Raw genomic sequence first — 24074 nt, 5'->3', positions numbered from 1 at the left:
TTTTGCTGTGAGGCGACAGCGCTAACCACTACACCACCGTGCCGCCACTTGTATTTATACGGTTTCTTTTTGTTGCTGGTTTGAGACACTGAACTGTTGAATAGGCTGAAATGCCTCAACATAAAAAAAAGTTTCTCAGCTCTATTCCTGGAAGCTCAGACATTCGCCCCCCAACAAACTCAACCCACCTTATGGAAGACTTGATGATTAGCTGAATAAGATGTAAAGGAACTTTGTAGAAACTTGTTGAGCCTCCAGGACTGGAGCCAAGAGTGCATCCACTTTTACAGTTCACCAGCTTTGTCTCACTATACAGCTGCGTGTTTGTATTTTGGCCCCAATAATTTTAAAACAAAATACTAATGACCCTGCTTCAGTTGGTACGGAGTCTCAACAAGGATTTGGAATCTTGTACACCTGTGCATTTCAATCTAGTATCAGAAATCATCTCCATTTCACAGGCAAAGTGAATGTAGTCCTCCGTGGCTAAACGTGACCCTCGTCTCTTCCTGCGTACCACTGCTGTAACAAAAGAGCACTAGAAGAAAAAAAAAATGTAAATCTGCATCTGGAAGTTAGACACGATACAAAAACAAGAGACAAGCAAAAAGTTAAGCAACTTTTTTATGTCATACATAAGACCGCTTGAATATAGTACAAAGGGTTTGTCCATTTTTGCCTCTCAGTAACATTTTACTTTACACAGAAAGTCCTGATCGTACAATCTGTGGATAAAAGGTACTTATCCTTCTGTCATGCTGTTCAGCTCTGCAGTGCACACCAGATGTCCTGGAACCAAAGGGAGGAGAAGAAGAAGAAGTGGAGACTCTAAAGTGGGCATGGAGGCCTGGGGGCCGGGGGATCGGGGCAGGGAGGGGAAAGCCGCAGTGGGGCTTTGCGCTCGTCCTGGGATAGTCGCAGTTATGGGACTCGGAGTGAAGAGCCGATGTTTAATTGCGGATGCGCGGTTCGGACTGTTTGGGGGAGGGGGGGACAAAACAAAACAAAAAAACAAAAACAAACAACAACAAAAAAAAAACCCACTGTGCACTTTGCTACATGCACCTCCAGCAATAGCCTACATTCAGTTTTTCACATGGACCCATTTACTGAAGCGTGTGCCAAATTAACACAACAAAAATATCTCCTGTACTAGGCATACATAATCTCTTATGTATATGATTATATGAAAACACTGCCGTCATTCAGATTTGTAGACACACATCCACACACTATACCCTGTCTATTATATTTAAGGTATTAAGATCTACTCTCCTGTTAGATTTAAACCCTAGAGCTTTGCATTTGTACTGGCATTGTCAACTACTTTGGGCTGGAAGCACTGATACCCATTTGACTACCACAGAGTTCCACTGCATGGTCACCAAGCTGACTTAAATGTACTCAAAATACCATTAGGAAAAAAGTAGTGAGTTCTAAACTTCCTTTATTTAAAAAAATATAAATATGTACATAAATTCTATTTCAGCTATTAAAATGGGGTCACAAAGTAAACACCTGAAGCCTGGGTTTTTCATGGACTCCTCCCATTAGCTGTCCTTTGCTGCTGGCCAAGAACAAGAACCCTATAGGACCATTTACCTTGTATTTATAGGCATCAATCACACTCAAGTGGGGAGAGAGAGAGAGCGAGAGAGAAAGCAGGACGGGATATGAAGATACCTTCAGCTAAAAGTGTGAAAAAGAAAAAGAGCGATAGGGAGACGACTTTAGTAGACCAGGCTGTGCTCACACACAATCAAGCCCAACTCCTGAGCCACCAAGAGCCCGATCTGGAAAAACTTTCATCGGAGCTTCTGAAGGTTGGCTGTGAACTCACGCATCGCTTGCTGAGCAGGCAGGGGCTGCGCATTTTGCTTGGTGCACTTTCTGCACGGTTTGTTCATGAGAGCACGGTGCTGTACACTTAAGGCAGTGGAACCCAGATAACGAGGCACCTCAGAAATGGGCGTCTAAACTGGATTACGCAGCGCACCGCTTCTCCTTGTCCTCATGTCAAGTTGCTCAGTGGCCACCCTGGAGCTCTGGAACCCGCAGAGCAGCCAACGGCATGGGCATCGACCCTCCCTCCACCTCGCAGAATGAAGCAGAACTAAAATCTACAACACAAGAGTTGTGTTTCAGTTGTTTTATGCCATTTTCCTGTTTCAAAAGGGGGATTTAATTTAAAAAAAAAAAAAAAAAGGATACTGTTCTGGATCCAGCTCTCAGTAAATATGCTGCATTAACAACAGTTCCAGTTTCAATAAAGCAATAGATACAGCCATTTTACTGACATTTAAAAAAAACAAAACAAAAAAACTGATACACCTTGTTTCAAAGTGCACAACTGCTACATTATTGGTTACAGACATCTATGTGCTATAAAAAAACTGCTTTGGTACAATAAATTATCAAAAGGGAAAATAAACTCTCCTAAAATTCACAGCATAATTGTGAGGCAAAATAAGCAGTCACACAAACGTCTGCATGTTAAGATTTCCGGGGTGAAAGAAAAATGTGCAGAGGCTTCAAAGTAAGTTACATGCTGAAAAATAAAAGAAAAATGAAGCAAAGAAAAAGAAAGGAGAAGGGGGGGGGGGGGGAATAAAAAGCAGTAAGTGACACGGTAGTAGCTGTTTCCATTCAACTTGCAATACTACTTCTGTGAATTCACAAGGCCAGGAAAAAAAATAAAAAAATAAAAAAAATAAAAAAAGACGACTCACAAATAGTAGACTTCTAGATAAGGAAGGCCTCAAAGAACCACTCGTATACTGTTTCCTATTTATCGTGTGTCAAGACTTAAGTGTATTCCAGATTTTTAAAAAATACAGGAAAGCTATTTTCCCCCAGTTTAAGGGTAAATGTCCAGCTTCTCTTCATTCAGTGCGTGATAAGGCCATTTTTCAAACATGCTGTCCACCGCTGCCCGGTACCAGGCTCCTGCCCGCTCCACTGCCCACTCTAGAGCTCACCACCAAACAGAAACACCAGCAAAACACTGCTGTTCTGGGACACACACACACACACACCCCAGCAGCGAGCCACAAAACTGCACCCTCTATGGGAGAGACACCCCACACTCTGCCTTTTAAAGGAGACACTTGCAAGACTGCACCCTCTACACAGCATGCCTGCTCTCTCTAGTTCTGCTGCTCTGCTTAACTCAAAATCAGATAATTGCACATGGGAGGGGAGAAGAGGGCGGCACCCAACATCCAACAAGCAAGCCTGTAGGGGGAGAAGAGAGGAAGGAAGAAAAAAAAAGGCAGTAGAAAGCATAACCGTTAGTGAAGTTGTTTTTTTGTTGTTTTTAAAACCCGCTGCATTTCTGCCAGAGAAACGTCCATCTCCAAGACCACTGGACCTTCTCCCAGACCTTAAATGGAAACCTAATTTCATGGCTGCCAGGAAGGTGCACATGTTAATACTCAATTTAAAAAGAGCTGAGTGAAAAGGAATAAATGTGATATTATTTTTAATAATAAAATTCAGTTGAAAAAAAAAAAAAAAAGTTCCAAGCCAACAAAAACCAAACAAAAACAGTAATTGACTGAAACAGAGGCCTCCAGCAAGTGAGCAGAGAGGAGTATTGAGCGCACATGCGGCATCAGTTGTCATCTCCCTTCTCTTTTACAGCAGCTTTTTAATCTCTATGCACTTTTTCGGGGAGGGGGGGGGACAAAACAACACACATCAGTGTTTAAAAAAAACAAATAAACAAACAAACAAAAAAAACCACACACACAGGGGGAGGGGAGGGGAGGGGGGGAGCGGTCCTCTCAGCGTAGTCAGGAGCTGGCCACTGAGCTCTGCTGCACGCATACACCAGCCATGGGTGAGTCCTCACGGTCCAGGCCCTGGCGCAGGCCCATATGAGTCTCGGCTATGTAGCCCGAGTTCGTAGAGAGTGGGTATGCGGCGTGTCCGGCCGTGCCCGTTTCCTGGCGTGGGTTGGAAAAGGCGTGCCCATAGCCTAGGCCCAGTGGCAGCGGGCGACTCTGATAGGCCTGATGGGGGTGATGGTGGTGGTGGTTGCCTGTAGACGACGAGGACGTAGATGAGGACGAGGCCGAGGAAGACAGCGAGGTCATGGACAGGTGACCATGCGACACCTCCATGGAGTCCTGCGTGGAGGCACCGCTGTGTGAGGGCGAGTAGATGCGAGGACGTGGGCGTGCCGGGCCTTGCCCGTGCTGACCATGATGGGCATGGGGATGGTGGTGATGGTGATGAGAGCCATGTGGGTGGAGGGGTTTGGGCTGGTGGGGAGGCAAGTGGAACGTGGTCTCTTGGACAGGATGAGTCTCTCCAGCAGCCTGCTGGAGCCCCTCTCCACCCACCCAACCCAGGGAGGGCCCGAACGCCTGCCTTGCCTGCGACACAAAGCAAATTGTAGAAATTGGAGCATCAGAAGAAAACTGCAACTGGTCCAACAGCATTAAAGAGGAGCCTTTATCCTGACATGGCAATCAAATAATTATGCATGCTTGTATCTCTCTCTTAATATGTGTACATGATTTTCAAAGGGTTTTTTTTTTTTTAATTAAATAAAATGTATCCAGGAGGCTTCATCTTGCCAAAGTGGAACATCATCTGGATGATTGTAACCCCAATCCAGTTGCTATACTATTACTACACAAGTCATTAATTAAGATCAACTGAATTTACATCCGCAACGAGAGTCTGCATTCATGACCAGGACTAGTGAGGCTGTGGAAGTAGCATGTGCTTATATATATTTGCACCTGAGGGCAGAGGTTGTGGCAGTCCATGCCTACTGCAGCACTAAAATGGCCTCCGCTGAGTCGATGCTGATGGGTGGGATCAGAGCGGGCACGCCCACTGGTGCTCGTTCCAGAAGAACCTCCTGTAAATGAACCAAAAAACACACTTTACTTCGCTTAATGTGGAATCCACTACACTCTTTTAAAAAGTCTGACAAATTAGATAATGAATTTACTGGGCAGCACAGTGGTTAGCACAGTCGCTTCACAGCAAGGTGGTTCCGAGTTCGAGCCTAGCGGCCGACGGGGGCCTTTCTGTGTGGACTTTACATGTTCTCCCTGGACGTATGTGTGGGTTTCACCCTACAGCTCAAAAACATGCGGTTAGGTTAACATGGGGCAGCTATGACCAGAGGTTGGGCTGAATTGCTCTTGAGCAAGGTACCTAACCCACAACTGCTCCCCGCATCCTGTAGCATGGCTGCCCACTGCTGCTCTGTGTGCGCGCATTCACTGCTTCAGATGGGTTAAATGCAGAGGAGGAATTTCACGGTGTGACAAACAGGCTGCTGCTTCTTCTTAACGGATACAGAATGAGATATTGTTGAATGGAGCCTTGACTTTCTTTCAGCTCGAGAAACAGAGATTGACAAGGCACGAGAGGCCATCAGCGACATATGGATCTTGCTGCATACTTTACAAGCTACACAATCCATCCTTTCTATTTTTGACTCCCTGAAGTCTTCAAAACACACAAGAGTGACAAAATGATGGTTAATGTCAGAGTCGGTGTCAAAGAAATAAGATAACACGCTGACAGTAACAGTATAACACAGTGTCAGTAAAAACAACTGCAAGAGCTGTCATCAGACAACGACAGCAAAGCGTAACAGTGGTGGATAGACAGACACGAAAGGCAAAGTCATGAGTCCATGACAGTAAACAGAATCACATATAGCACCGCTGCCTTCTGTTACACAGGATTTTTGTCCTTGCGCAGCTTCAGTTCCCAGTCAGTCGGAGTGTGGACAGTCAGCTTAGTCAGTCAGTCAGTCATACTATAGACATTAGGGGTGGTCAAAAATATCGATACGGCGATATATCGCGATACTTTGTCTTCCGATTCAATATCGATACTCAATTTGAAATATCGATATTTTTTCAAATAATAAATCATGTTTCAGACGGGTTGTAAATCCAGTACGACTTCCGCACCTCCGCTCTGCAAGGTGTCGCTGTGCCGCTACCTCACTGCAAGGCACTCTTCGTCTTCTCTTTTTTCCCCCGGTGGTTGCAGTGAGGGGGAAAAAAAAAAAAACAAGCAAGCATGGCTGTTAACGTAAACCTAGAGACGCCGCCGAACTTTAAGGAAGATGTTTGGAGGCACTTTGGATTCCAAAGGAAAGGAGGGGGAAAAAAAAAAAAAACGTGAGCTGGACAAAGAGTACGCACTTTGCAAAACCTGTTTCGCTCCAATTAGATATTCAGGTAACACAACAAACTTGCGAACTTACTTAGCATGACACCACCCCGACACATTAGCTCAGCCGGAGCCACCGAAACCCGACCCGAAGCAAACTACACTGGACAGTGCCAAAGTCCTCCCGTCTACTTCAGTGATGTGTGACTTACTGTAACTGTGAACTTAATTTTGTCATTTAAGGCCAAAGGCAAGAAGCTGCACTTTAGCTTGCATTTTCAATTTTAGTGTGTGAGACACTGCATTTTATTTTGAGTATTTACTCAAAGTTCAGAAGAAACATGATTCACTGAGGTTTCAATTCAGTTTCAGTGTGTGGACACTGACCCACACTGCACTTTGTTTCATAATTGTGCTCAGGGAGACTAATGCCGCTTTTTCAACTACAAACGCGGCTGAGTCGGGCTGAGCCGTGCCGTGCTGAGTCGAGCTGAGCGGGGCTGTTGGAGTTGCATTTCGACTACCACTGCGCTGAACCGTGCTGGCTGGAAGTGGGTGGACACATTGGGTGGAGTTAGCGAAAGTGGGTGGACCTCACGTGATGTCGTTAAGCGGCGCAAACAGTGACATCAGTGATCTTTTAAGCGGTAGTCTCACGACCCGGATAGTAAACAATAAACATGGAGGACATGGAGTCGTTAGTGTTGCTGGTCTTGGTGCTGTGGCTTGTTGTCACCAACAATGCCAACAGATACTGGCAAGAGCGTATAGATGAGGCGAGGTGCATAAGGCTTCATAATTCTCCTTCTTCTGGGTTTACGGTGTTTACAGATCCCAGCGTGCTCGCGGGCGTGTGTGGGCATGTGAGGACACTCCTCCTCACCAATCAGTGCACAGGGGAGTGTCTGCTCATGCCCCCAGCCTCACTCAGCTCGGTTTGGCTCGCTTCAGCCCCACTCCAAAACCGTGCGAGTTTTGGGTGCTGAGCAGGGCTGAAGCGAGTGGAGTCGTGCTGTTTTGAGATAGTCGAAACGCGAGCCGTGTCGGGCTGAAGTGAGCTGAAAAAGGGTAGTGGAAAAGGGCCATAAGATGCCCACTGCACTTTTCACTGTGTTCCAGACAGTGTGTTGTTCCTGCAAATATGTTGTAACTTGCGCTTGTATAGTTACAATAAAAATGGCATGGATAATTAGGATTACATTGTTTTGACTCAGTTTGTCCCATGAATTATCACTATCATCTGATGTACATACAACTCGGATTTTAAGATGCATAATGCAGTTTACATTTTTCAGTGAACTATGTAGAATATCGCAATATATCGCAATATCGTATCGTGACTCCAGTATCGTGATGCGTATCGTATCGTGACTCAAGTATCGTGATGCGTATCGTATCGTGAGGTCCTTGGCAATACCCACCCCTAATAGACATAGGACATATTCTTACAGTCAAAGCTTAATCATCCAAGTGTGAAGTCTGTAGCGGTGTACCTGAGCTGGAGGAGGTGCTGGACGTGGTTCCAGAGGATTGAGACTGCTCCAGTGCCGGGCTTGTGGACACGCTGCTGCTGGTGTTGGTGCCCTCGTCGGCTGTCTTCTTGAAGAAGCTGTGCTGCAGCGCATAGTACGGCTGGATGCGACTCTTCGGGTCATAGTCCAGCATCCGCAAGATCAGGTCCTTGAATTTCAGATAGTCGGCAACAGCATGGCCTGACTCGCCTGCTCTCCGGCCGCCTGGGCCCCCGGCCTCCACACCCAGAATATTGTGCAGTTTACGTGAGCCTGCCAGCTTATACTACAAAAAGAAGGTGACGGGATCAGTATCATTCAAAACCACAGAAACAAAACACATGTGTGCAATTAGGAAGCAAGAGTGAGATCAGGAACAGATCAGAAGTCACTGTAGCGATGCATTTCTCATTTGTTTGAAAGCCTCTGATGCGCAGTCAAAACTGATGAAACAGGTAAAGTGACTAATGACTGGTGGTTTGTTGCTGGTATGCACTTTTTCTTCTAATATGAGGAAACGTTTGATGCGAAACGTACCCTTTTTCCATCTTTGGTCTTCTTTGCGCACCACGTGCTATCAGACATCTTCTCAAAGAACTTCCTTGCTTTTGGTGCCTGGTCCAGTATATGACTGGGAGGGACCCCCAACACTTCCACTATTTTATTCATTTGATCCACCTGCCACAAAAAAAAAAAAAAAAAGAATAAATGGCAAAACGAGTAAGGGCCTCTGCATGCTCTTGCGACAAGGCTTCGCAGATAGCTTTTTGCAGACAATTGTAATTTATCGTTGAGCGGGGAGTAATAGGCGTGCGCGATGTTATTCACCACCACAACGCAAGGGGGCGCGAAGTCGCTAGGAGTAGTTGGTGGGTGTGGTTAGTGGAGTGTTGATCCTCCGGTTACTTATAATGACTAGAACTGGAGTCGTATAGATGTACGTACTTCCTCGATCAACCGCTCTTCGTGCTGCTCCATGTTCGCTCGTGTTTTTAAAAATGGCGGTCGTGAAAACAAACCAAACCGGGAAAGTAGGGAAGCGGAAGTGCGTGTACAGCGGATGTAGAGTGGACCAATCGGAGCCCTCTTGTCTGCGAGACTGTCTGCGGTGGTCACAATTTTTGGGAGGTGCGCGCAGAGCGTCTGCGAAGGGGGGGGGCTTCGCAGACGCCATCTGCGAGGACTGGGTTGTCAGCATAAATTGGCCTTAAGACTAGAACCGCTTCCATTCACTCTGAAAATCTACAATATGACAAACCTTGCTAATAAATTAAAAAAAAAACTAAAATCGGTACCCTATGGGTCCATGTGGCTACTGCTTATAAATAAAAGTTGTTTCCTGATACCACATCCATACAGTGAATATAGCATATATACACGCCTCAGCACAAGCTGTGAGCAGCATCAGGGCTCGGAGTGTTTTGGTTACCAATTTTGTTTACTGTGTTTTGTTCAAAATAGAGTGCTGTGAACCAGATCTATTTTCAAAATAGTAAGAAAACACTAGTTCATGAATTGTCTTAAAAGCATGACTTAGCACTAATGAGCACATTTTATTTCACAAACGTAAAGACTAAAATAAAAAATTAAAGCATATAGCAGAAGTTTGACATCAGCTTCTCAATACATCTGCCAAAAAGCCCCAAAAAACAAAAACAAACCCCACAACCCTTTCATTTGACCTTTCAGAAGGACCAAACAAAAGCTGCAATAATGAAAAGATGAAATTTTCTTAAAATAAAAACACCACTTACTTGATATCGAATCAGTAGCCGGGGCGAACCACGAGGTGAATTTCGTTTATCTTTTTATCTGCCGATTACCTTCCGATACGACAACACTATAACAAGGTTTCTCTTATTTTGTTTCTGGTTATGATTGGTTCCGAAGTTCATCCAGAAGTAGAACGGGTAATCGAACTTGATCAGGATAAGTGCTGATTAGTTATGAAGTTTTGCTATTGTTACACTCATTCTTACAACACGATGACATAATGGCTTCGCCACTCGTTCTTGTGTACCTTTGATAACGCAAGATCAACTGCTCATATCGCGAGATCACGATTTACCGTGCTGGCGATTGCAATGCGTATGCTCATCCAGAGCGCACTACCGTTACACTCATCCTTACAACACGATGACACAGTAGCCTGGGCCCGCCCATCCTAAGTGTGACGCAACACGGGGGCCTGTTGCGAACTTAGTCTGGCAAGGCAAGCTATCTCCAGCTCTTCCAAGCTCCCGAAAAATCGGGAGCCAATCAACTTTGAGCATCTCCAACGGCCCTGGGTAGAGGCGTGTTCAAGGCAGTGACGTAGTAGAACTGCGACCGGAAGCCATAGATTGTTTACAGAATCTATGCCGGAAGCGCTTCATTCACTAGAAACATTACGAACATGGAGCAGCGGCAAGCCTTTGACACAGCGGTAGAAGCTGTATTGAAAGCATTCAACGGGAAGTTCTCACTGAAAACGGAGCAAAGAGCAGCCCTGGAGGTGTTTATCTTCTTCCTGTTACTCAAGCAGTTTCCGTCGCGTCACATACGTCAGAGGAAAGAGTGATGTGATTGGTTTAAGCTTCGTCACAGCCTATTCTGGCTTCGACCAGTAGCAAACTGAGGCATTTCAGGGAGGCGGGTCAACCACACGCTTTGGGAAACGGTTGGGCTTAATATCTATGCCAGACCAATGCTCGCAGAGCTTTGAAGTTGCGTTAGCCAGACTAATGACACAGTGGCTACTGCCTTGCCTCACCTCTATGAGGCAGTAGCCACAAAAAACCCTTAAAGGGCATATTCTGGACCAATTGTGTTTTTTTTTATATATATGAAACTATGTCCCTTTACACACTCATCCAGAAGGGTAATTTTGCACAAGGTCACCTGTCTACAGCAGAAAAAAATAAAATAAAACGTGTCTGGAAAAATCCCAAGGGAGTCTGGAGCCAGATTCGTGACGTTATCTGCGGAAGCGCCAGCAGGCTGCGCGAGCTTTGCACGGTTTCAGTGCACAGCCTGTGTAGACCAAGCGCTCCCATTTCTCTCTCATTGTCCGGTCTTTTGGGAAACGATGAGTACTAATCCCATCAAGATTGGTGTTGCTACACCCTCCTATGATACAGCTGTTAACGCGATAATGTTGAAGAAATTTGCAGAAAACCACCAGGTCGTTTTCTCAAAAAACCAGCGCTGACGTAGGATTCAGAGGGAGGCGTCCCGCAGATGGCGTCATGAAAATCAACGTTTGCCAGGAAATCCAAATGCCACGTTTTTTTTCAAAGGCGGACCAATTTGCCTCAAATGGCTTGATTTCAACTGAATTTTTCTGGTATTGTGCAAGGTAAAAAAAAAAAAATTGCACAGAATGCAGAATGTTACAGATATTTGACCACAGTTTAATATAAAATAGGAGAATTACATTGGTCTTGTTCCTGAATTTACCCGTGATATGCACTTTAATGCCTAGAACACCAAACGCCTACTTCATCTGTGGTGTGTGTTTACCATGAACAATCATTTCCCCCATGCTGACGTAAGAACACATACATACTCAAAACTCACTTATAACAGAAGTTCAGTTGTTGGGAGTTTCAGTAAACGGTTACCCAAATCAAGTTTCTTTACAGAAGACTCGAGTTATTTAATTAAACGTATTTGTAAGTTACGCTCCCGGTACGCATGGACACCACAATGAAATACTTTTAACTGGATTGCTCCAAGTTTTGATTAGTTGACTAAATCCGCATAAGCACTAGCCTAGTAAACTAGACCCAACCGCCTAGCGGCCAAAAATATTTTTTGCCCAGCGAGTGGGTCTAGCCTTGCACCATATAAACAAAAACACCCCGGGCATCAAATCGTGCCCGCCAATCACAACGCAAGGTTTTTGTTTGGATTCTTTGGGTGGGCTTTTGCAGGAGTGACGACAAAGCTGCGCGACACTGGAGAAAGCGCAACAGGAAAGATGGCTGCGGCTAGTGAACAGCGCGCGTTTGACTCCGCTTTGGAATCAGTTTTAGAAGAATTAGACTTGGAGTTTTCGTTGAAACATGAGCAGGAAGAGGCTCTCCGCTCATTCCTTTTCAAGAAGGACATTTTCGCTGTTTTGCTGACCGGCTATGGCAAAAGTCTGATCTACCAGCTGGCTCCACTCGTAGCCAAAAGGATGGGGCTAGTTTGTGCAGTACGAAGAATTAATAAACAGCTTTGAAACATGACTTTTTGATTGTTTCTTATTTTCCCGTTATTTTAAATTTAAGGGAAATTATTTCACCAAACACCACTAAATAAAAACTCTCAAAAACAGTTTAAGCAAACCCTTGAAAAACACTTGGGGGAAAAAAAAAAAAACGTGTATGTGGTACAGACTCCAAACTTGTGGTCATTATCTCCAAACTTCTTAATATCTAGAACCTGTTTATTAATTAATACACATTTTGAAAAATTATTTAATTTCAAAGTCTCCCCCACTGCTTTCTGTCGCTCTGACTACGTCACAGTCACTGTTGCGCTGATTGGTCAGAGCGTTGGCCTATACGCACAGAGACAGTTTGAAAGACAGCGGTTTGTTCCTCCTACCCGCTTCGGAAATGTCTACGGATCGAGGCCAGACTAAATATTCACATTTAGTCTGGCTTGCCAGGCTACATAAGCACAGCTTCAGGGAGACATTCTCCCATATCCGTCTTCTCATCGGTCTTTTAATGAAAATGTGCTGCTCTTGTAGTTTCAAACAACTACCCACTGACTTGTGTTAAGTGATTTTCAAGTAATTGGGTTTTTCCTTGTTCTTCTCCTCAGTAAAAGGAAACGCCTCATAACTACGGTTTTATTCTAAACTACAGCCACACTATAGATGCAATAAACAGTGATTGGAGTTTTAAAAGAAACCTGAAAAATTTGCTGAGATGACAAGATGGTAACTTCACTGCACTACCATGTGACTTAACTACATGAAAGCCACACAAATGAAGAAAAAACAAAACAGCGATGTTAACATATTAGGACTTTAGTTTCAATCCCTTATGCAGCATCGACAGAGAACATGCACATTCTAATGAAGTATACCTCATTGGCTCCGCTGAACAGAGGCTCTCCGGTGTGCATCTCCACCAGAATGCAGCCCAGTGACCACATATCTATAGCCAGGTCATACGGCATGCCCAGCAACACCTCAGGGGAGCGGTAGAAGCGGCTCTGAATATACTGATATATCTGAGGTTAGAGGAGATGAAAGAAATTCACAATTATCTTAAGTCAGAATAAACAGAATGAGAACATTTAAAAGTAAATATTATTTTAACCACTCTTACACCCCCCCCCACATCTTCCTCAGTTTGCCCTCGTCCGTTCAAGTTTACCTCTAATTCCGATCACTATTAAGCATGTCAGCACTAGACAAATGCAAAGTGGTGAACGCAGGAACAAATTAAATATACAGGGACTAAACGAAATAACCAGTGCCCGTCGGACGCCGTCCACGCACCCGTTGTCCTAGTTGGCAGGAGCTGCCGAAGTCGACGATCTTGATCGCTGATCGCTTGGGGTTGCAGAGCAGGATGTTCTCAGGCTTGAGGTCACAGTGGATGATGCTGAGCTCAGGCGTGGCCAAGAAGAGCAGTGCCGTGCACAGCTGCTGTGCAAACTTCCGCGTCAGGTTCAGCGATACACCACGGAAATTTGTGTTACGAAGCAGGTCATACAGGTTGTAGGACAGCATCTCGAACACCAGACAGAGGTGGTTCCGAAACATGAAGTGCCGCTTTAGGTGAACTAAGAATGACGGAGAGATGAGAACGTCAGTATCGTGAGCATAAACATATTACACGGAAAAGCCAGACTTCTAGATATGTCCAACAACAAACGGTTCATAAAAATAAATTAATTTGTATAACGAGCGATTCCACGCTTATGGGTACTGAAATGGGGACATGAACTTATTCACCTAAAACCATTTCTTTTTTTACCATCAGGTCACAAAACATGTAATCTTTAATGAATATGTTAAAAGATAACTTTAATTTTCTGAGATGTAATAAAAACATATTTATATGCCAAAGTCAAGCCTATGAGTTCCAAAATGATGTCTGTTACATTACTTCTGTTACGATTGTCCATCTCGCGTCTGTTACAAATTAATTACAATCTAGCTATATACCATGTTAATCTTATTGAAAGAATGTGTATGTTTATTCTACTACACATGTTTATTAATTATATTTGCTAAAACATCACCTTCCTATGTTTCAAAAAGTAATTCTACATTGTTAAAATTGAGAATATATATGTCCACAACACTTCTGTTACGTTCTGACTTTGGCATATAAATATGTTTTTATTACATCTCAGAAAATTAAAGTTATCTTTTAACATATCATTCATTAAAGATTACATGTTTTGTGACCTGATGGTAAAAAAAGAAATGGTTTTAGGTGAATTTTTAAAAATAAGTTCATGTCCCCATAAGCGTGGAATCACTCATATATAGTTTGTGACCAAGCGTTTTTGGGCACCAGCACAAATCTTCACTGCAAACACTAGATGGCACCATCAGACACTAAAAGGCTGGTATTAGCCAAGCTGATGTGCTTTGGCTTACAATAAAACAGTCAAAGGTTGTTGTCTAATAGTGTCATCAGGTAGTTTGTTTTATCAGACTGCATATTCTCAGCATGGTTTAAACGACAACTATAATAATAATAATAATAATAATAATAATAATGGCATTCATTACCTATGTAGTACTTCATCTCTGTATCATGCTTGTTCATGAGCTCCAGGAGCCGTACTTCGATCTGTGCTTGGTTCAGGAAAGCCTTTTTATTCTTTATGATCTTAATGGCAACCCACTCCTGCTCCAAGCGGTCATAGGCCTTCACAACCTGCCAGCAGGGGGAGACAAATACCAAAGTCAGTCAAAGTCGGTTTATGACCATGCAAAATTTGTCCAACCAGCCTCGATTATGAAGAAATCTGCATAAAATCAGACCCACCTGTCCAAAGGAGCCTTTGCCTATTAATGAATCGATTTCATAGCGATCCAACCATTTCTCGCCGTTTTTAACGATGTAGTCGAAGTTGTCGTCGTCATAACCATCATTATAGATTTTCCTCTCCTTCTTATTACTAGAGTCTTCCCCTTGGCCCTGTTGGTGCCGCCGCTTCTTTTTTGCATAGTAAACCTTGAAGGCAGGAAATAAGGACATCAGCAACTAGATCTTTACAATTCAGCCGGTTTTTTGAAAAATAAACAAAGCCGCACTGCATAAAGCTTTGATATGTGCCCTTCATACTCAGGTGAGTAGCATTGAGGAGTGCCCTCACCTCATTGATGTGTTTGTAAGTTTTGATCAATTCAATGGAGAGCTTTCTTAAGGGGGCTGTGGCCGGATCCCGAAAACACTGGGGGATCCGCCTTTGTAACATCACCACATCAGCAGTCACCTGATCAGACACACATGCACAAAGACAAATACATTCATCATAGGTTGCATTGAAGGGGGGGGGGGGAAGTTAAAGGGTGGTTTGAAAATTTGACAACTTTTGAAAATCCTGACACTTAAAATAGCCGCTAGATTTTTAGTTAGCTTTTATAACACTAGAAGCTTGTACCGTATATAAATGTTACCTACTATTCAGGAAGGAGAAAACACCAGAATTAAGAAATGGATAAGGGACATTCGGCTGTATAATGGATTAACTGTGGGTGTGTAGAATTAGAGCGGAGTCATTCCACATCACCGGGTGTGTGTGCAGAATTAGAAACCTGGCCTAAGTGCAGTGTATCATATTAGGCTGACCATAAAAACATTATCGTAGAATCATGTACAGTGGGCGAGAGAGTACATCAGAGTGGTAGAGGCCTCGCGTACGTGGTATGTCTGCGTACCTGGGTGGTGTTGAGCTGCGGGGCCTGTGAGCCGTAGGGCAGCACGGGGGCTGGCGCGTCAGCGCTTGCCTGGTGGCCGTCACTGAATGGCGGGTGAGAATGGGGCGTCTGCGCAGCCATCTGCACATCTGCCGCATTGAACGAAAACGAGGGAGCAAGCCGGACAGACGAGGGTTTGCATGCTGAGGTCTCTCCTCCTGTAACGTGCGTGTTATTACAGAATCAGGATAATGGAGTCAAGAAATCACATCAATACGCATCATTATTGTACTAAACAGTATTACATTCCAGATACGACCAGTAATCACAGAAACGTACAATGCCTCAACTGGTATAACTGTTCGTTTCCCCAGCGATTAACTAATATACATCCCGACTCTCATGCCTTAAATACAAATATAATTCTAAGATAGAAGCTGCATTTAAAATAAATAAAAATCATCAGTCCAAAACGTGTTGGGTATTCCCCCTTACGCCAATAATCCTCTCGACTGCCAAGAAATCAATCCAGTCCTTCATGGCCTGCATCACAGCAGTGAAACCAGGCAAACCATACACCAGATCACGATACCAACATATAGGTTCATGGTTACCCAAACAAGAGACATAAATCCCAGTTAGTGCCCTCTAGAGGTAAAACCACGAGTAGCTAGAGGGCAGATATTGCCATCTCTCATAACTCCTCGCTTGAAACAGACCAAAAAGACGTGCTACATCACAACATCAATTAAACATGTTATTAGACCTTCCTGGCATTTGGCACACATGTTCTCTTGCGAGACGAGTCTAGCTCCGTAACTACAGATCAGGTTACAGCACATCCAAAAAAGCACAGACCTAAAACAGGAGCGTGCGATCATGCTTTTGTCACAAGAATACGCCCAGCATTTGCTTCAGTCCCTCAAAAGCAGATCTGATGCATATTTTTATGCATTCATAGCCAATTAGCTTTGATACCAAAAATACTAATAAAGGAGTTGGGAAAGAAGAGGAAGATTCAATAAATTTATTCATGCATATGACTCCATGTTTTGTGTAATTAATAATGTATTTCCTTGATCAACTTTTTTTTTCCTAATCTAAATTTGTTTAGATTTTTGAATTAATATTAACTGCTAAACCACTAATAGTTCAGCAGCCTAGAAGCACTTATATTAATATTATTATATCTTACTGTGACTGCTACTGTACTTCCAGTATATACCGAGGTGGGAAAGAGTTCTGTAAAAATGAACCAGTTTAATGCTGTTGAAGACCTGAAGTTTAATGCCACTTTGGGACTCATCAATGCACATTTTAAAAGCTATATCTTTAAAAAAAAATAATAATAAAAAAAAAAAAAAAAAAAAAAGACACGCACATACATTATATGTGAATGTAAAATCATGTCCACCAACTTCACGCATTACTGCTGGGGATGGCAACAAGGCTAAATACATACGTAAATAGATACCTACAGGCCAAATATGAGCCTTCTAAGATTAATAGTTGCTGCCCACATTTCTTGGCTGTTTTGTACCTAGTCATCTGCGTATGGGACTCCATAGAGGTAAGCATGAAGTGTGACCGAGTTAACGCATCTCTCAACTGCACACTTCTGGGATTTTCCCATAAATGGACCGCAATCACGTCTGAAAGTCGTTCCAGACATTTTCTGAAATCACATTCGTTAACTGGGTGCCTTATAGGGTTGGGAACTGAAACCAAGTTCCAAATTAGAACCGAACGCAAGATGCCATGTACTGGGTAGCCTGTGAAAAATTTAATTTGGGCTCTGCTCATCAGTTCTGCAATAATCCTTTATTACTACAAACAAAAGGTTATATATTTGAAAGGATGTACGTAGGTATCTGCCAGTACCGGTCTACGTGACCATCACACATCAACGCAACAGCATGTCCATTTGTTCGGACACGAGTCAGAACGTATGGCTAACATCACAATGTGAAAGACGGATTGTGGTAAATGATCAAAAAAAAGTTATGTTCCGTTATCTAAACTTTTTTTTTTTTTAAATACCAGCTTGGAATAAAAACAGGGAATCTATAAGAACCAGGATTTTAAATAAATAAATAATTTTTTACATTTCAAAGGATATCCAACCCGAGAGCAATGACAAAAGTATCTCACACTTGACAATCTACAATACACAACATGTATCAGCATACATTTACATTTGCAAACCAAAACAAGAGCACTGCATTATTTAAAAAAAAAACAAAAAAAAAAAACTGAAGAACAGAGTTCAGTACTGCATTTTAAAAAAACCGCCAACAAGACAAGACAAAAATTGTTTTTTAATAAAATAAAAATAACCCTTACATGTTCAGTTCAACACATATTAACATGATCATGAATCCAATTATAAATTTATTAAAATATTTAAAGCTTCATCTCAATCCACTTCATTGATGCAGACACAATAACGTATGAGACAAAATTCCCGACTATTGAAACCAACACCAGAGTGAAATGACAAATGATCATAAAAGACCACAGACAGCAAAGGTGGGAAACCTTGTACTTGCAAAGCAAAATTCTGATAAAAGCTCACGTTTGGAAAACAAAAGGTGATGTGCTGTTTGGCGAAACTTTTTTTTAGCATGAAAAGTATGTGCATGTGTGTATTTTTTTTAATATTATATAAAAAGGGGGCGTCGTGGCTCAGGTGGATAAGGCGCCATACCATAAATCCGGGGACTCGGGTTCGATTCCGGCCCGAGGTCATTTCCCGATCCCTCCCCGTCTCTCTCTCTCCCGCTCATTTCCTGTCTCTACACTGTCCTATCCAATAATAAAGGTGAAAAAAAAATTATATAAAATTTTTTTTTAAAAAACTTGAGTAACTTAATGCATGTCTATTTCCATTAAAAAACAACTGGTGAGAATTAAGCCTGTGTGATTCGACAAAAGTTCTATTTAAATTAGTGAAATGAGAAAAAAAAAGACCTCTGTGGATCATTTTTAGACCTTTAATTCCTTTTTTTTTTAAATCAATTCAATACTCTCCTATACTCTAACGAGCTAATGTGACGAGGTTTGTAGAAACATGCAGCCTGGTCTGAATGTAAAATCAAGAAACAACACGGGACGCTTGCTTACATAAGACTGATACAGTATTGCACACTGACATGTTTAGCATATAAAGTTAATCTTCGAAATGTGTGCATAATTTTGTATCCCCTTGGTCAGGATATTACAGGCAGACAGTACAGTCCCTATGAACAGCATAAGCAGTAGCTTCTCCAACAGAAGTCACACAATCTCAGCCCAACACTCTTTTGCCAGGTGCCATTGTATAACAAGAGGGAGAGAACAAGCGCAACTGGAGCGATGTGTGTGTGTGTATGACTCAGCTGGTTCTCCATCACTCTCCAAACCGAAGAGCTCAACAACAGTACCACAGGATCTATACTTGGAACGAACACACACACTTCCAGTGGTGTTCGAGAACTACGCTTCCCATCTCTCCAACACACACGCCCATAGCTCGAACCATCCCTACAGTATTACATTATTGAAGCTCACTGTATCAGACAAATGAGACGGCGTGGCCATACACACAGACATTAACAGTAAGTCACCTGGCATTCAGAGGTGATCATCTGTTGAACCACTTTATTAAAACCTCAGTGTGACCCACCCCGAAACTGTACATTGTTCATAAGAAGAGGAGCGCAGAATGATCTGCGAGTGTGCCTGCATTTCAGCTGAGTGCACAGGGATTCGGCAAGGAATCACGCAAAGCAAACAATGAAACAAAACAAGAACTTCACCGACCGACTGCCTGTTGTCGGTCTGGAACAATCTGATTTCGCCTGCTCGATTTAACATAGCCACACACACACACACACTCTGGCGTACGTTGTCTAGAGCGGCATTTTGAAACACTGAACGTGTCTGCAGTGAAAGGGAATTGTGCAGATCATTAAGTCCTCATTTATCACCGTCTCTCACCAGGCAGTCACAATGCACCAGAAGCACACTGGCAACCGGCGCCTCTCAACCCCCAGCAACAGTGCCTCATTAGCATAGCCTACCACCAGGAAGACGGAGCGCCACTGGCTGGCGCGCAGGAGCCGGAGCCAATCAGGAAAGCGTATGCAAATAACCCACTTTTGTTGCTAGGGCAAAGCGCCGGCGCACGAACCAATAGGAAAACGGGTAACAGGCATGAAATTGCATTGCACTTTGACACATTTCCCAGCACAGTTTAACACAGTATTTGCTGACAGAAAAGCTCACGGGTTAGGAACCCGGAATCAGTTTCTCCGAGAAAGGAACTCGGGATAGCTGACCCTGGAGACAGGAGCAGAAAATGTGCGGCAGCTGCCAGGAGGGAGCATGGCCTATATTTTTAAACATTTATAGTTGAGGAGTGCGTTTGCCCTAAATAGAGATCTTCATGCAAAGCTGATTTACTCTTCTGGTAGAAATGACCCCCTGATCACAAATAAGCAGCGCTCACAGCTCTTTTACTAATCTAAGAGACATTTCTAGTCTGATAAGCTGGATAGTCTCCAGGAGATTTTTTTTTTTTTTTTTAAATAACGCTCAGGAAGTCCAGCATGGCTAGGGCTGCATCTCTGAATGCCTCCACAGCGCACTGAGTGGCACAGATTCATCTGAACACAAGAAACCTGGCATCATGTTCCTAACAACTCTCTCAAGCACCAACACACACTTATAATAAAAGGCTGGCAAATACATGCTCAGCTCTGGGCGTACAAAAGAAACCTCTTCTCGAGATGCGATATAAACCCCTGAGGATCCCGCTGTGATTGCACAGATCACAATCACACATGGATCGGATCCCGTTCTACAGACACAAACTTAACTTAATCAGAGTGGTCATCGAGTCCTTTCACTAGCTATCTTTCTTCTGCATACTTCTCAGCGTCTAATAACAAAAGGCGAGGCAAACATGCACAGATGCTCCTCGCAAACCCATCCCTGTATTAGCAACCAAGACGCCGTGAAACGGACCAAAAGGAAGAAGAGCTAACCTGTATGCATCGTCCTCTGGCAAATCTCATATCATCCTGGCAGAGGAGTCCATCTGCAAACCACAGCTCACTACAACAGAAGAGAGAGAGGGGAAAAAAAAAATCACAATATTTCCTTCTAACTCCCTCCAAGAAGGCGTTTTCACGGCAACATACAAAAGGCCTCTCCCGTCGTTTCCTGTTAAAGACTTACTTTAGTAAAAAAAAAAAAAAAAATTAATAAATGAGACACAAATCCAGGTTACCTGAACCAACTTTGAAGTTGTATCTATGGGAGAAAAGCCCTGGTGCTTCAGCAGGGTCTTTCAACGGTCGATGTTCGGATTTCTCTTCAACTTGCACGATCATTGGTGTGGATCTGCAAGGAATATGAAAAGGGCCATTTATTAAACCAGGCTAACGCATCATGACAGAAATACGAAGGAATATTTTAGAAGTAGCCGGATGATGGGCATGTGTGTAACTGGAAACATTTTAAGGAATGCCGGTTTGCATGTGCACTCCAAATCTAACTTTCTACACAACAAACCTGACTTAGTTAAGGAAGATGTGTGTTATGCAACACGTATAAGCGTTATGCAATAGACATTACATTCCTACAGGGATACAGGGTTAATGTCTTTACACTGGACTTTCACAGTTTAAGGTCTGCTCTGCAAAGCAACGGTTAGAGAGCAAATTAGCAGACAAAACTTCCTATGGATGAAAAACAAGCCAGGTCTGGGAGCATCAGCATCTCAGAAACGTGGAAGAGAGAGAGAGAGAGAGAGAGAGGAAAAAAAGTGATGGATCAGTAATACAACGACTCACAACTGGTCATTTACAGACCTCCAGTTTGATGTATGCATTGATCCAGATGTAAACAAAAACACAGGGGATCCAACAAGGAGCCCGGTCATGTAGCGCAACAAGGACAACATTAAGAACTAAAGACTCTTTAAGCTCCATTTATCATCAAGTACTAACCTCATCATCATCCATCTTAACTGAACCAAAGCACAATTGAAATGGACTACCTGCTGCACACAGATGTTAGCCAAAGCAACGGCGTTTACTCCAGCATCATTAATAGTTAACACACAAGCACAAGATAGTCACAGACACATCGATATCTAAATTACTGTATAGTCTATTTCTATATAAATATACATCTATTAAAAAAAAAAAGAAGAAGAAGAGCAGCGCTGAAAATACGCCGAGATTTGGACAGCACAGAATGGGCAAGGTTGTTAACGCTAGCCTGCAACCACCAAACTCCCTTTAACTTTGGCGTCTTACTGCATTAATATCTTCACCAAATAGACAGCTACATAATGACACAGACTTACCGAAAGGATTACTGACCTGGTTTGGGGCTGGAAATAAAACCAGAGCGTCAGTCTACCGTGAGTGCCCAGGAAAAGCTGTCACACAGGTAGCATGACTAGCTCCGGCTAAAAAACCCGCTTCAGCTAGTCCGCGCTAGCTAACACACTTAGCCTGCTTGCTAAAGTGCCGCGCTCAAAAGGCTAACGCAAAGAAAAGCGACAAACTTCCACCTCAGCCAAGACGAGTCTGTGTGATTAATTATTATTACTCCATTTCATCACTAGTCATGACAATAAAACAAAACCAAAAAAAAAAAAATAAGTAAAAGGACTTGCTAAATCTTATAATTAGCTGGCTATTTTGTGCTTGCTAACGTTAGCTAAGCTAAAGAATGTTGCCAAAATCTTGGCCTGCGGAAAAAAAAAATTAATAATAATAAATATTATATTATATAAAGCAACTGTACTGATATAAACGGATACGACACGCATATTTATTTATTTATTTATTCAGCGCTAAATTGTAATTTCGAAATAATCCTGACAGAACACAAACACATCGAAGAGTTATTGATCCGTCCGGTAGCACAAACCCGTTAGCTCTCTGCTTCTTCTCGGTGTATCGGAATCAGTGAGTGAGTGAGTGAGTGAGTGAGCTACCACAGCCTGCTAACATCCTTTAGCTCCTCATCACTCATGCAGCACAACTTACCTTGTTGCTACGTGTCCCTCTGTAGAGGAGAGGAAAAAAAAAATATCCTTATACGTTTAAAATCCGATCCCCGCTGATATCTTCTTTACCAAATCCTGTATATTAATTGTTCGATGAAGCTTCAGCCCTGAGTCGTCTGACTTTGTGTCAACTCCTTTTCCAAATCAACAGCGCCGCTCCGTCAACACAAACTTATCCGATCAGAAATACAGCTACATTTTGACCCTCGCCGAGAAGGCATTGGCTGTCAGTGACGCGCGTCGCGTAATAATCTTACAAGACACACGGATTTAAAACTCATAATTACCGAAAATAACATATTAACCGACGGCGAGCTGGCTGCGTCTCTTGGGGGAGATCTCATCATCATCCAGCTACTTCTTCCTTTTTTGTGTAAATTTTACAAAATGGCGCGCGTTCCAAACCTGCGCAGCGGACCGGCCCGGCGGACCTCAGACATGACCAACCGCTTCAGCCGCTCGAATCCAGCTCCACTGTCCCGCTCCACTCCGAATAAAACGCAGTCCGGACTCCGCTCGATATCCCAAACGGATTGATAGATCAGACTCGATTAATATCCACAACGGCAATCAGTCCTCAAATGTTTCACGGAAGAAAAAGTAAGGAACAAAATGGAAGCCGAGTAAGAACGTTACCATGACGACTGTCAATCAAAGCGCGAAGTTCCCGGATGACCTCATGACGTAGACACGTTCCTGGAGTTGCCGTAGAAACTGCCAATCAATTTTACATTTCGAAGGGCGTGGCTAAGCGTAAGGAGACGGCCAGGGCAACCGGTAGCTTTAGTCTCGAAGCCTTTTCCGCCACCATAATATAATAATGAGAAGCTTTCTCATCATAACGACTTAATATCTCATTTATGACCTCATAAGAAAAGATAAGATAAAGTTTATTGATCCCCTGTATTGGAAATTCGCATGTTACTGCAGCTCCAAAGTAGAAAAAGTATCTCATAATTATTTAGCAGTATCTCATAATTATCACAATAATGAAATCCTATTAATCTTATAATCATGACTTATGACCTCTGACTAGGTCATAATTAGTTCTTATTAGATCATAATTATTAATCATCATTATGACTTAAGTTAGAGTAATAATTGCTTATCTCACAATAATGAGATATTAAGTCATAATTATGAGATATTATTATTATTATTATTATTACGACATACTAGCCTATGTGACTTTTTTTTCAGATGGCAGAAACGGGCTTCTATATTTTAGGGCAAAGAGTTTAATCAATTTATTACAATTTTATCCTATAAAATCATCTGGAGCTTATTCTGACCAAAGATCTGAAAAGCACTGGGCGTAAACATGACATATATATATATATTTTTTTCATGCACTGCTACAAAACAATATTACTATGATAAATATTATTTAAAACTTACAAACTCTTATTATTGTCCTTTTATACAGTATGAGCCTACTGATTTTAATACTGAGTAGGCTACAGCAGAGAAATTGGTTTAATCA

General features: G+C 42.8%; 1 protein-coding gene across 2 annotated transcripts; it reads right to left on the bottom strand.

The window, feature by feature from the left end:
* Nucleotides 1-606: 606 nt before the first annotated feature.
* Nucleotides 607-23223, bottom strand: dyrk1aa (dual-specificity tyrosine-(Y)-phosphorylation regulated kinase 1A, a). Of its 2 annotated transcripts, none has more exons than XM_060909440.1 (13): nucleotides 22572-23223; nucleotides 20798-20910; nucleotides 20553-20622; nucleotides 15547-15743; nucleotides 14982-15101; nucleotides 14651-14839; nucleotides 14392-14539; nucleotides 13144-13430; nucleotides 12726-12872; nucleotides 8199-8339; nucleotides 7644-7947; nucleotides 4752-4873; nucleotides 607-4379 (listed from the first exon to the last, which is right to left on the bottom strand). In XM_060909440.1, the coding sequence occupies exons 3-13, from the start codon at nucleotides 20560-20562 to the stop codon at nucleotides 3795-3797; spliced, it is 2250 nt and encodes a 749-aa protein (XP_060765423.1). In that variant the 5' UTR covers nucleotides 20563-20622; nucleotides 20798-20910; nucleotides 22572-23223; the 3' UTR covers nucleotides 607-3794. The 2 variants fall into 2 exon arrangements, with proteins under 2 accessions (XP_060765423.1, XP_060765424.1); XM_060909441.1 differs by having other exon boundaries at nucleotides 22997-23223.
* Nucleotides 23224-24074: the final 851 nt, after the last annotated feature.

The sequence above is a fragment of the Neoarius graeffei genome, chromosome 25 (assembly GCF_027579695.1).
Source record: "Neoarius graeffei isolate fNeoGra1 chromosome 25, fNeoGra1.pri, whole genome shotgun sequence".
Classification (NCBI taxonomy): domain Eukaryota; kingdom Metazoa; phylum Chordata; class Actinopteri; order Siluriformes; family Ariidae; genus Neoarius; species Neoarius graeffei.
Note: the sequence above shows the minus strand (reverse complement) of the source record. Positions and strands in the feature narration are given on the sequence as shown.

What these genes read in the sequence shown, in the direction of transcription:
- dyrk1aa (XM_060909440.1), bottom strand. An exon ending in TGTTCAGCGGAGCCAATGAG is followed by an intron (nt 8,340 to 12,725) that starts GTATACTTCATT and finishes TTTTTGTGGCAG; the next exon opens with GTGGATCAAATGAATAAAAT. An exon ending in CAGCACCTCCTCCAGCTCAG is followed by an intron (nt 4,874 to 7,643) that starts GTACACCGCTAC and finishes GTTCATTTACAG; the next exon opens with GAGGTTCTTCTGGAACGAGC.